Source organism: Ovis canadensis, chromosome 3 (assembly GCF_042477335.2).
Source record: "Ovis canadensis isolate MfBH-ARS-UI-01 breed Bighorn chromosome 3, ARS-UI_OviCan_v2, whole genome shotgun sequence".
In the NCBI taxonomy this organism is placed as follows: Eukaryota; Metazoa; Chordata; class Mammalia; order Artiodactyla; family Bovidae; genus Ovis; species Ovis canadensis.
Window position 1 is genome coordinate 225960343 of NC_091247.1, and position 13221 is coordinate 225973563.

Consider the following 13221-nt stretch of genomic DNA (forward strand, 5'->3'; position numbering starts at 1 on the left):
AGTAATTAATTGGTTGGTTTGTTTGCTTTTTTCCTCGTGTACCCATCGTGGTTCATCCCTGTCTCCTGTAGGGTTTTAAATGCCTCTCAGCAGTGTGGTGAGCTGGGCTGGACCATCTGTTGGCTCATTTTTCTTGTACTTCCTGAGCGTCTGACCCCTGCCCCAGTTTGGATTAGCTGCCCAGGCCTCTGCACCCTCACCATCCTGGGATCGCCCTTCACCATTTCCGTCTGCCTTCCTTCTGTCTTGGAGCCCCTGGTCCTGAGGTCCCGTGACTTTGTTTTTCTTAGTTTACTCCCTTATTCTGGTGGAGCATACACTTCAGTAGCTTTCTGAGAAAGAATGCGCTGGAGATAAATGTCTGGCCAAATGGTATGTCAGGAAAAGTATTTTGTCCTCCATTGTAATTGGTAGTTTGGGTGTAGAATTATAGGTAACAGATCATTTTCCCTCAGAATGTGGAAGGCGTTGCTCCATTTTCTTTGTTTCCTTTGTCACTATTGAGTATCTCATCCTTTGTATATGACCTGTTTTGTTTCTAGACAATGTGTCTCAGATGTGAGTGGTTTTTATTCATTATTGTGGTAACCCTTTAAATGGAGCAATGATTGTCTTTAATCTTGTGGATTATTTTTCCAAAGTTTCCCACCCCTCTTTTTTTCTTCCTGACTTCTTTTTCATAGAATTCACATGTGGAATCTCTGCTTTTGATTCTCTGATTTCTGTCTCACTTCATTGTTATTTTGTTTCAAGCTTGGGGAGATTTCCTCAACCACCTCTTCTACTCTTTAACCAAAACTAAAATATTCTGCCACATTTTAATTTCTTTTGTTAAGAGCTCCCTGCTAGAATTTCATGGATGCAATGTCTTCTATCATCTCACCAATGGTGATAAATATATATATATATGTTTTTTTTCCCCTGCATCAACCCTGTTTTCTCCAATTTCCTTTCTTATTTGAGCCTCTGCCCATTTTCAACTTGGAGGCTTTTCTGTGAGGTCTGATGACCCTATGTGTTGTGTTTAAGAACGAGACACTTGAAAGCTGTTTTTTTTTTTTTTTTAATATTTATTTATTTGGCTGTGCCAGGTCTCAATAGCAGGATCTTTGGTCTTCGATCGGCATGTGGGATCTTTAGTTGCAGCATGTGGGATCTTAGTTCCCTGACCAGGGATCGAACCCAGGCCCCCTGCATTGGGAGCATGGAGTCTTAGCCACGGGACCACCAGGGAAGTCCCAGAGCTGTTGATAAGCTGTGTGTATACGTGTGTGTATATGTGGAGGGGGAATGTACCACCATAGCCCTGGCCGTCTCTTTGGGGAGCGCCTGATGTTGCTATCTGTAGGTTTTCCTTCTGGATGTGTCTTTCTCCCCAGAGATGAGTTCACCGGTTTGCAAGGCTGGCTTCCAGAGTTTGAGAGCGTGTCGGGGAAGGGCCCTGGGGCCTCCACGGTCACCATATTCATTCTTGTCCTTCATCTTCCTGCTGTTCAGGCTCTGGCCTCACTGCCCATCCCCCGTCAGGCCAGTGGTCTCTAAGTGGGGCTATGGAGCCATTGTTTTCCTTTGAGAGTAAATGCCCTCTTTTCTGCAGAGATTAGGGGGTGAAGGGCATGGTGACGGTCTGATGGGGGGTTCTGGGCCTGCCTGCTCCCGGATGTTCTAGGTCAGGCTCTGCACCTGAGCCCGGGTCCCCAGGCCTCCTGAGGCTCTGGCCATAGCTCGTCCTGCTTCTTGTGGGAGAGTCACACCCTTTTATTCCTTTACCATTGACGTCACAGGATGTCAGCAACAAGCAGGCAACGTGGGTGTTCAGAACATCCGCCCTGTGTGAGCCCTTCTGTTTGACACTGTCAGCACCTGCCTTGGGAACCCCCATCCCAGCATCACCTGGAAGGTCTTAGGAAGCTGAAAAGAGGTCAGAACCTCCATGTTCCCTCATTGTGGGACTGATGGGGAAACTGAGGCCTGAGCAGAGGAGGCCTCACCTGGGTCCGGGGAGGTGGTATCAGAGGTGAGGCTAAGCCCAGGCCTCCCAGCCTCCAGCCCACGCTCTTCCCAGAGCCTCTGGGTACCAGCTTTGCACCCGGGCCTCATGCCCCACTGGTATCTGTTGAGGGATTGAAAGACATGACATTTGGGGTCTGCCGCGTGATATGCTGGTCAACATCTTAGCGATGGCCCTTCCAGAACATTCTGTGGTGGGTTGCCTGGGGGACCTTTGGTGACCCAGTGACCTCACCATCCACCCCTCATCCTTGGTCCTGCATGGGATTCAGGGAATGTGTATGAGCACCTCCCCGAGTAGCCAGCCCTGTGCTAGGTGCAGAGAGGAAGCAGGTGGGTTCCAGTGTCAGGACGTCTGGCTGATGGGGGAAGCGGATAAAGCAGCTGACAGCGAGAGCGCAGGCTGGGCAGGGCTGGGTGAAAGAGGGTGATCATGGAAGGCAGCCTGGAGGAAGTGGCACTTGGGCCCACTGGTGACGGGTGAGTTAAATTGGAGTTGGCTCAGGAAGAAGGCAAGAAGGGAGTCCTAGGTGGGCGGAACAGCGTGAGCAAGTGTCTGGAAGCCTTAGGAGCTCAGGGGTGCGTGGTGTGTCGTGCTGCGGGAAGGTGAGGTCGTGGCACCGACGGGGCCTGGCCTGGAGGGGGCGCCATAGCCTTGAGTTCTGCATGCCTGCTGCATACAGGGTCGCCAGCTCGGCCCCGGGTGAAGGTCTCAAGGGGCCTTTCGTGAGGTGTTTGGTGGGCGGGTGTGTGTTCTGGCAAGCCGTGACTTCTGGGGAAGTTTCCACAAAATCTTGCTGGCTACAGGAGGCCTGATTTTGGGGAGAAAGAACACAGAAGCCTTTCAACTGTCCTTTTCAGCCTCAAGTCATACATGGTCTGCCGTAGCGATTGAAACGAGCATTTAAATAGGAGATGAGGACTGAGTGTTCCTGGTTTTAAAACATTTCCCAGGAAAAACAAATGTTTGAAAGTTAAACATTTTGGCTATTAGGAGGAAACAGAAGAAAAATTGCATTTGCCTTTTAAATATGGGCACTCGCGTTGGGTTATAAATCCAGAGCTTCCCACACAGGGCCCGAGCGGGCCGGCCTGCAGCTTGGCAGAGGGGCCACCTTCCCAGGACTGTCTGTCCCACAGTGGGGGTCTGAACACCCAGGGCTGGCCAGGCAGTCTGGATTCCGGTGCCACGCTGTGACCCCAGGCAAGTGACCTAACTTCCTTAGGTCTGTTTTCTCATCTCCGTCCTTCCAGCTCCCATCTCTGGATTTCCTGGTGAAAGAGCGGCAGTGAAAGCTTGAGCTGCTCAGTCGTGCCCAACTCTCCGCGACCCCATGGACTGTAGCCCGCCAGGCTCCTCTGTCCATGGAAATGTCCAGGCACGAATACAGAGTGGGTAGCCATTCCCTTCTCCAGGAAATCTTCCAGACCCAGGGATTGAACCTGGGTCTCCCGTGTTGCAAGCAAAGTTTTTACTCTCTGAGCCACCAGGGAAGCCCCGAGAATACTGGATTTCCTGGTAGAGCATGGCATTTCATTCTCCTTCCAGCCCTAAGTACGATGATGACAGCTGCCGTCCAGGCTGTATAAATCCTGCCTTTGAGTATTCTGAATTCTGACTTGGCATCTTGGAGGCTGGCTGAACCCGGCGGGACTAGCCCTCCAGAGTTAACTCCTTGCTGAGAAGAGTAAGGACTCGGTTCTGAGCACACCTTTCAGAAGCAAACCAGCCGATCTAGAGTTCTCCACCCCACCCCACCCCAGTCCCCAGCCACGCCCTCTCCAAGGTTCTTGTACGCTGTCCTGGTCACCCCAGGGCTGGGAGCAGACATCGAGGATCAGCCCTTTCCCCCAGAGCCCACCCTCCTTATTCACTAGCTCATCCTCCACTCCTTTGCCCTGTTTTTAGGGATCTGTGAGTATAAACTTCTTCCACAGGACAGTCATTTCCAAGTCTGCGAGTCTTACCACCCCTGATTAAAACAACCCCCTGTTTAAGTGCAATACAGGGGCTTTACATGTCTTCCCTGGTTTGATTTTTCTAAGATCTCTGTGAGGAGCCCTGAACATTCCACCTTTATGGGTGAGGATGCTGGGGCTCAGAGAAATGATGGTTTTCCCTCCAGGCCAGATAGCCAGGAGGCGGAGGTGGGGTCCAGCTTTGCTTTCTAAGGTACCTAGAAGCATCGAGTGTGAATTACTGATCACAGTGCCCGGCACGGGACAGCACAAACCAGCGCCTGTGGGGAGCACAGCCTCTGCGGTGTGCTGCGTCGCTCAGCCCCGCCCTCGTCCCAGGCTCCCGTCTTCAGCCTCCCCTGCCCGCTTGTGCTGCACTCAGAATTCCCTTCCTGCATCGTCGGCCCCTGTCCTCCAAGCGGGCACGGCAGTGGCATGCGGGTACCCAAGCCGTGTGCAGCCCCCACGATGGCTCGAGGCTGGCTCCGCATTCCAGGGTTACTCTAGACTGCGTGCCATCCCAAGAAGTCTGCCCACGTGACTCTCCCAGACATCGGCAAGTGTTTAAACACAGAACTGTCAAAGACGCACTAAAAATGCAATCAGAGATCGTTGACGCTGTCTCTTTATTCCAGTCCCCTCTGCTGTTTTCTGCGAGCTGGGGATGGGCGGGCGGGGGGAGCCGCTGCATTCAGAGACACTAAAACTCCGCCGGGCTCCATACGCTCCTCGGAGAACAGTGTAGATTATGGAGAAGTTTGCACGTATCTTGTTGAATTTAACAGATTATGCAGTTGGAAGGCAGCATTTTCTGTTAAATGGGATGGGGAAGTGTTAGCGAGAAAGAATTGTAACCTTTTGGAGGAAGATTAATCTTGGAAGCACAAGTAGTGGATTTTGTTCGCATCCCTCCCTGTGCCCTGAACCCCGCGCACACTCGAGGCTGTGTGCACTCCACGTGTGGGTGTGTGTCTATTTGGACATAGATGGCCAGTGAAAAGTTAAAACAATATGGTCATCTTCCAGTGCTCTGCTGATGTATACCTGATGGGTCTTTTTTACTACCCACAAACCCATGGCCAGCAAACGCCAAGATCTCAAGTGAGCTGGCTGAGAAGAAAGGAAGCATTTTGGAAAGATGAGCTGAATGTTACCACGCAGAATACAACTGTGTAACAATGCGCACCAGCTCTGAAAAGCCAGGAGGAGGGCTGGTTTCCCTAAGGACTTGCTGCTTCTCCCAGACCTGAGGCTGGGAGACCACCCCCTGGCCCACCCAGCGAGGCCCACCAGGCCCAGGAGCTGAGCAGACCCTCAGGACCCCAAGCCACTCTTCCTGAATGTCCTGTCTTTCGAGTCCCCACCTCAGCCTGTGTGTCCTCCTGGAGGCTGGCTGGCGTGACCGCTGTTTGTGCGCCCAAAAAATAAACCACGCCAGGACAGTTTGAGGAAAAATTTGGAGGAAAGGAAGGGATCCAGCTAGAGAGAGATCAGTTGGTATAAAGGAGACAGACTATCTCAAGATGGGTGGATTGATTTATAAACGCCTTCATCTGTCCATAATCCATTCATCTTTGTCCACCCATCCACTCACTCACCCACCTACCCATCACCCGTCCACCCAGTGATCTGTCTAGCCCTGAGAAGCAGTGTGGCATGATGATGCTGATTCAGGGTGAGTTTGATGAGGCCGAGCTACAAAGACTAAATGTCCAGAACCCTCTGTGCTTGTGCATCACTTTATTATTGATTTGTGTAACCTTTCTGAGCCTCTGTTTTCCCAGTTGTAAAATGAGGATAGTAGCTTAAGTGTCTTTGAAGGTTAAATAGCTGGTGAGTTGCCAAGTCCAAGTTGCCACAGTCAGACAGATGTGCTTGGGGCTGGTCCTCCAGTTCAGGAGGAGGTGGTCCTGAGAGGTCTCTGTGTTCACACACACATGAGCCCCCTGCCTCCAGGCTGCACGGCACCCACGTTTTAGAGAGACCAGACGGTATTTGTGGGTGTCATGACAGCTTGTTGGGGCTCCTGCCCCTGCCTGGCTTTGTGTACAGGAGCTCGTCCTCCCCTGGGAGGAAAAAGCCTCAGTCACCTCCTCTGATCCGAGGTTGGAGGAGCCGGAGAGAGCTGAGCGTCTCGTGCCCACTCCCCAGGCCCTGGTAGTCGGGAGCTGCGGAAATAAATGAAACTGTACGGTTGGAGTAATTTGCTAATTTGCTTAAGCAACACCCCCAGTCAGAGACATGACATACATTAGTGCAGGGAGGCACTTGGGGTGGGATGGATGAGTGATGTGAAGTAGAAACGCAGAGAAACAGCGCTGGAAGGCAGTCGTGATGGCCGCTGCTCCAGCCGTGACTGCAGTGTGGCGAGGAGCTGGCCTGATGGCCTTGAAAGAATCTGAGCTGCTGACCCGGAGGTGTGGGGTCAGCTGGACTAGCACCTAGCATCACTTGCCCCGCTCACCTGCTATGGGACCTCAGGCCCCTGACGTGGGAACCTAGTTCCCCAGTTATGAGACCAGAGGTTGCCGAACCTGCCTCGGGAGCACCCAGCCTGTTACCAAGGATGGCTGGCCCGACAGCGAGGTCCAGGAAGTGGCGGGTTTCTCTCTGTGATGCCCTCAGGCCCTCTCCCCTCCCCACCGGCAGCCCAAGCATCACTGGAGGTTGGGGGGCAGGGTCTCTGCACTGTGTCACCTGGGGTCCTGGTGGGGCCTTTGCTTTCCCGATTTCTGCTGGGACCTGCTTGGGCTGGAGGTGGGTGAAGCCCACATATCTCCTGTCTGCCCCTGAAGCTCTCCTGTGAGGGGAACAAGCAGACTGCTCAGCATCCCTGGGCCAGGCTGGGATGCAGATAGGAGGGTGGGTAAGGTGGGAGGCAGAGGGGCCTTGCAGAGCTCAGCGCCATGGTCTGGTTGGCAGCCGAGGGGCAGGGGCCAGGTCTGTCCCCTTCTTGTCTCCAGGGACTGTGACCCGGGCCATAAACCCCAGTGCCTTAAAATGAGTGCAGTGGGCATGGGTGTCAGTGGTAGAGACAGGTTGGGACTGTGCCAAACTGACCTCTGCTTCTTGCCTGAAGGAGGTATAGGTACCTAGCACTTGCCTGGGCCAAGATTGTGAGATTTAAAATGGATCGATTTCTAGAAAACAGAAAGACATTTTACTGGGAGTTTCTCTAATTTTTAATGTGGGCAACAAATTGGAATTTTAAAAAGATGAGAAAGTTTTTTTTTTTGCCAAACAGTATGTCAGTGGGCAGGGCTGGCAGCCCAGGGAGGCCGACTCCTTTCTGAACCTCAAAAGCCTTTTTGCATTTCCATTCATTGGTTTGCCTGATCCCAGAACAGTCTTGTGAGGTAGACATGTTTCTTCCTATGTCACAGGAGAGGAAACAGAGGTCCGTTGAACAGAGGAGGTTAAGTCAAAGTCATATGGCTCGTTAGCGTCTAAGCCCCAGCTGTCAGCGCTCAGAGCCCCCATGCCTGTCACTGGACAACCTCCCTGAGTTGACAAACACCAGAGAAGAAAGAATGCTACTTTTCTCCAACCTGTAAAGAAGTCTGGGGACTTCCCTAGCAGTCCAGTGGTTAAGACTCTGCCTTCCGGTTCAATCCCTGGTCCGGGAACTAAGATCCCACAGGCTGTAGAGTTTGGCCCAAAAAGAGAGATGTCTCTTTTTTGGTGGGGGGAGTGGGGTCACTGATGAGGCAGTGATGAACAGACCAAGGGTCAGGAGAACCACTCACTGTGTAGCCCTCAGGTGAAGGGACCTGAGACGGGGAGGTGGGGACCTGGGAGCAGGGTCTTCTTCCCCGGGCGGAATTGGCCTGGACAGAAGAACTGGAGGCGGGGAAGTCCTGAGAATGAGGCGGGGCCCCTGCAGCTCAGAGGCCCAGCAGGAAGCTGCCCAGCCCCCTCCCGCTGGTCTGGGGGGCTTCAGTCGGCCACCCAGCAGAAACGGGGGCAGGGAGACCTCAGGGTTGTTGGTCAGAGGGCATCTGTCTGGAGGAAGGGTCACCTCTGCTAGGGCTTCCAGGGTCTCTTGCCTGCCCCTCTTCCCGCAACTGCCCTGTGGCCTCCGGAGGCCAACAGCGGTGCCCCGTGTGTGTGTGTGTGTGTGTGTGTGTGTGTGTGTGTCTGTGTCTGTGTCGGCCCTGCAGGCAGCCTGCCCTACGAGTACAAGATCGTGATCGCCGGCAACCACGAGCTGACCTTCGACCAGGAGTTCATGGCCGACCTCATCAAGCAGGACTTCTACTACTTCCCGTCCGTGTCGAAGCTGAAACCTGAGAACTACGAGAACGTGCAGTCGCTGCTGACCAACTGCATCTACCTGCAGGACTCGGAGGTCGCCGTGCGGGGCTTCCGGGTCTACGGCTCCCCGTGGTGAGTGTGCGGCTGCTGCCCTGACTGCTGGCGACGGCGGAGCTGTGCGAGGGCTGGGGGGACAGTGGAGCTGAGGCCGAGTGCTCAGAGGCAGGTGGGGCTGGTGGGGGGGACAGTGGAGCTGAGGCCGAGTGCTCAGAAGGAGGTGGGGCTGGTGGGGGAAACAGTGGAGCTGAGGCTGAGTGCTCAGAGGCAGGTGGGGCTGGTGAGGGGGACAGTGGAGCTGAGGCCGAGTGCTCAGAGGCAGGTGGGGCTGGTGGGGGGGACAGTGGAGCTGAGGCCGAGTGCTCAGAGGCAGGTGGGGCTGGTGGGGGGGACAGTGAAGCTGAGGCTGAGTGCTCAGAGGCAGGTGGGGCTGGGAGAAACCACGCAGAGACTTGGGGCCAGCTGTCCCCTGACGCCGCATGACCCTGGGCAGGTCACTGCCACCCTCTGAGCCTTGGTTTCCCCGTATCTGACAGATAATTAGATGTGTTATACTGGCTCACATTTAGACAGGTACCATTATTATCCTCATTTTCCTGGAGAGGAAACTGGGGCACAGAGAGGGTGAGGGTCTTGCTGAAGGTCACACAGCTAGGAATGGGCAGAGCTGAGATTAAACCTAGGCAGGTGGTTCCAGAATCCCTGTTTTTAACCATCATCCTATTCTCCAGGAATCTCCCTATTGTCTGTCCCTCTGACACACGGAAGATGCTTGGATGGAGGTGATGACCGATTAGTCAGACTGAGACGAGGCAGTCAGAATTTCCATGGAGGGCCAAAGGCCTGGTTTACTGTACTGGGGACAGCAGTTGTTTAAACCACCAGCATGCATCAAGACTTTGTTCCCTGTTGGAGACACGGAGCAATCAGGCCTTATCCCTAGGCTCACCTGGCTGAGTGGGCATCAGGGGGAGAACAGGTCATTACTGGTCTCTGTGATGGTCAGTGTGTCCACAGTAACTTGAGGGATGGCGATGGTGGTCATGATGGTGTTGATGATGGTGATGATGGTGGTGATGATGAAGGTGATGGTGGTGGTGGTGATGGTGGTGGTGAGAATGGAGGTGGTTGTGGTAATGGTGATGATGGTGATGATGGTGGTGGTGGTGGTGATGGTGGTGATGGTGGTGGTGATAATGGTGGTGATGATGAAGGTGATGGTGGTGGTGATGATGGTGTTAAGATCATGATAATGATGATTATGACAACAAATCATCCCTGAGCGATTACAGCAAGCTGGGCCCTGGGCTTAGGTTGTCATAAGAACTGTCGCTAATACTTGACCCCTGTAAAGACTCCTTATTGTCCCTGTTCTACAGGTGGACAGAAGACTGGCCCTTAGAGGCCCAGCTGGCAGTGGCTACAAGATGCCAAGTACTGGCAGGGGGAAGAGGATACACAGGAAGGAGGGACCTCAGGGGCTTGAAAGAGTGGCTTGATCATGGAAGGGGCCCTGGAGGGGATGGAGTGGCCAGAGCCACATGGGAGGAGAGGGGCATTCCCAGTCGTGGAGGGTGACGGGGCCTGAGTCTGTGCCGTCAGCCAGAGCGGTGCACTTAGGGAGCTGACGGGGCCATCCGGGGGACACAGGGTCTGTCCGGGTGCAGAGACTTCAGGGAGAGCAGCTGCCAGCTGAGAGTAGCCAGGAAGCCTGGGCTGCCCCCGCTGATGTGGCAGGTGACCCCTGCTGCCTGGATGCTGCGGGCGGGTTTAGGACATGGTCCCACCCTGCCAAGGCTCCCTCAAGGGGCAGGGGTGAGATGCCGGGCTGTCCTTGAGCCCCTGGAGGTGCCTGCGGTCACCTCCCCAGTCCTCGTCATGTACAGGGTCCCCACAAACCCTTCTGTGAGCCCGTGGGATCCCAGACAGGGTCTGGTGTGGCACTCAGGTGTGATGAGCTCGGGGCCGAGGCTGGGAGAGGAGGTGGCCGAGTCAGGCCATGAGAGCTCAGACCAGGAGTGGAGGTGTGTTTAGGGTAAAAAGCAGAAGGAGGTGGTTGTCGGAGGAGGAAGCAGGGTGAGCGGAGGCCTGGAGGTGATGGGAGGACCGGAGCGTGAGGTGCAGGTGCGGAGGCAGGGAGATGAGGGTCAAGGGTCTGGAGGGTCAGGTGTCAGACCAGGGACTCTAGGTTGGATCTCTTTGCCTAGTGGTCTCCCACAGCCTTTCTCCCCTGCACACCCACACACCCAAACACAGACACACAACATTTTTTTTTTTTAACTTGTATTCCTTAGAAGTTAACGGCATGGCTTTGGGACCAAACTGCCTGGGCTCAACTCTTGGCCTCACTTCCTATGGGCTGTGTGACCCTGGGCGAGTCGCTTAACCTCTCCTTGCCTCCGTTGCCTCTGCAAAATGGGAATAACAGGCACGTCCCATGGAGAGTGGTTGTAAAGCTGTCAGGAGGGTTCAGCTGAGCCGAGTGGCTGCACCAAACTTTCCATGAACAGAGACATCATTCTTGTTCTTTGCTGTTTGGAGCCACCCCCCTTCCCCTCCTGCCCCCTGCCCAGAGCCCAGCATGTGGGACGGAGCATGGCAGGGCCGGGGGGGTAGCAGGCGTCACTCAGCATCCTTCCCGTCCCACCCAGAGCAGCTCGATGCAGCCCCACAGCTGGGCTCCGAAGAACCCCTTTGACAGCCAGCTCCCCAGGCTCCTGGCCAGGCTGCCAGGCCAGCCCTGTGGCCCCTCTGCCAGCTCCAGGCCACATGCTAGAGCTGCTGAGGCCTGGATGAGGCTGCTGTCGGCCTTGCTGGGGTCCAGCTGCAGCGTGCTCCAGCTGCCCCTGGTCTCTGCTTTGCCTTTTGTGGCCCCAGAACCAGCAGTTTTGGATCCTTTAGTTGCAGGTCCCCCAGAGCCTGAAAGGGGTGAGCATCTTTTCCTTGACCTTTATCCTTCCTCCTAGATGGGTGCACACCTCCAGCCCACGCCTTGGCGGGCCCAGCCCCAGGCTGTGGGAGTGGGAGGGGCTGCAGAACAGAGAAGGGACCTCGCGTGGGGCTTGGTGAGATCCAGGAGGGCTCCCTGTGGGAGGGGGTATTTGAAGGAGGCATGGCGTTTCCGTGATGACATTGCCGACTCAATGGACATGAGTTTGAGTAAACCCTGGGAGCTGGTGATGGACAGGGAGGCCTGGCGTGCTGCAGTCCACGGGGTCACAGAGAGTCAGACACGACTGAGCGACTGAACGGAACTGAACTGGTGTTTCCATAGGCGGAGGAGATGGGAAGGAACCACTGTTACATGCTGGGCCCTTCAGACTCCTCTTGGGCTGCTGTTGGTTCACAGCCCTTGACACAGACAGAGGGCTGAAGGGCATCTCATCTGCATTCCAAGATGCAGCCCAGGAGCTGGCATTCCATGCAGCAACCCCAGTTCCCTTGGGCCCTGTTTGGGGCTGGGAGCAGGCGAGATAGGGGCTCCTGTGCTGGGGAAGTTTCCCTGAGTTTCTCTGCATGATCCAGTTGCTTGCATCTGCTTCTGCGGCATTGTGGAGTTAATCCTGACTTCCCTCTGCCGCCTTACCTCCCTGGGACCTGCGTGCCTGGGAAGGCGGGCCCCTGCCGCCAGGCCCACCGGCATCTCAGCTACCGTCGTGGTTGGGCAGTGCAGTGGTGAGGGAAGGGCTGTTCAAACTGTCGCACATCACCACTTCTTTGCTGTGTGACTCTGGGCAAGTACCTTAGCCTCTCTGGTCCCTCTGTCTGGGAAAATGATCCTAACTCCCTTATAGGGAGGCTGTGAGGTCTGTGTGGGCCTGTCCAGATGGAGGCTATGCCCAGAATGAGCCCCTGAAGGTTGGTTGTGTTTATTACTGCTGCGGTGGAGACCAGGACAGAGGGAGCTCTGTTCCTGCTAGTACTTCAGCAGCCCCAGGGGAGGGCCAGGCTTGCAATCACCTCATTTAATGCAAGAGCGGGTAGAGGCTCAGGTGAGGATGTGGCTTGCCCAGGCCCCTGGTGGGTGGTTCTTCCTGACTTTCGGTCTGCTCCACGTTGGATGCCCATTTATGAAGACCTGCTGTGCACCAGGCGTGGAACAACATGCTCTTCATGTGTCCCTGGGTTCTCTGAACAGCCTTAGGACGCATCTCACACCTGCCTTGTTGGCCCGTGAGGACACTGAGATCTGGGGATCAGAGTGACGTTCTCATGATCAGTTTATTCACCAATCAGGTGTTTGTCCTGGGGGTGTGCCATGAGCCAGGCACACGCAGCTCCTGCAGTCACGGGCTTTTCATGCTCATGAGAGGCACGTCAACCACCAACTCGCTGATTCAACAAAAGTCGCGAGGAGCTCTAGGAGCTGGGGTTGGGGAAGGCTCCCCATGGGAGAGCCATAGATACAGGCAGCTCTGGGGGCCCGGGAAGGGTGTGACAGGCAGAGGGAACAGCCCTGGCGAGGGCCAGACAGAGGGCCGTGGGCACACTGGGGCGGAGTGTGGCTTCCAGGGTCTCAGGGAGAGAGCAGACGCCAGAGGCTGGGCCGTCGGGTGGGCTGGCAGCTGCCGTGGTGGGTGGTGGCCTCCCCCTGGGCTCCCGGCGCTCTTTCTGCCTGTAGCCAGTGTCCTGAGCCCCTGGGGACCTGGCACGTTACATCCAAGGCCTGGAAGGGACACTCACGTTCTCGTGTGTGCTGAGCTGGGGCTCAGTCATGCTTGTACCGTGGGCCCAGACACACAGGGACATCCCCACTGTCCCGACTCTCACTCCTCATCTGACCTCAGCATGTCACATCTCTCTGAGCCTGTCTCCCTTCTGAGTGAGGGGGCCGTAGCGCCCTCTCTGTGCTGCCCCTGGGTGAAGCCACACGGCGGAAGAGCACTGACAGTTCCCCAGGGGGGATTCCTGGCCGAAGAACCTCGTGGCCTGGCTGCTGAA

General features: G+C 55.4%; 1 protein-coding gene across 1 annotated transcript in view; it reads left to right on the forward strand.

Moving 5' to 3' along the window:
- MPPED1 (metallophosphoesterase domain containing 1) overlaps window positions 1-13221 on the forward strand; it is an 81997-nt gene that overhangs the window by 43306 nt on the left and 25470 nt on the right. Inside the window, exon 4 of the mRNA XM_069581710.1 lies at window positions 8130-8355. Coding sequence (XP_069437811.1) covers window positions 8130-8355 — 226 coding nt within the window. The remainder of the gene's footprint in view (window positions 1-8129; window positions 8356-13221) is intronic.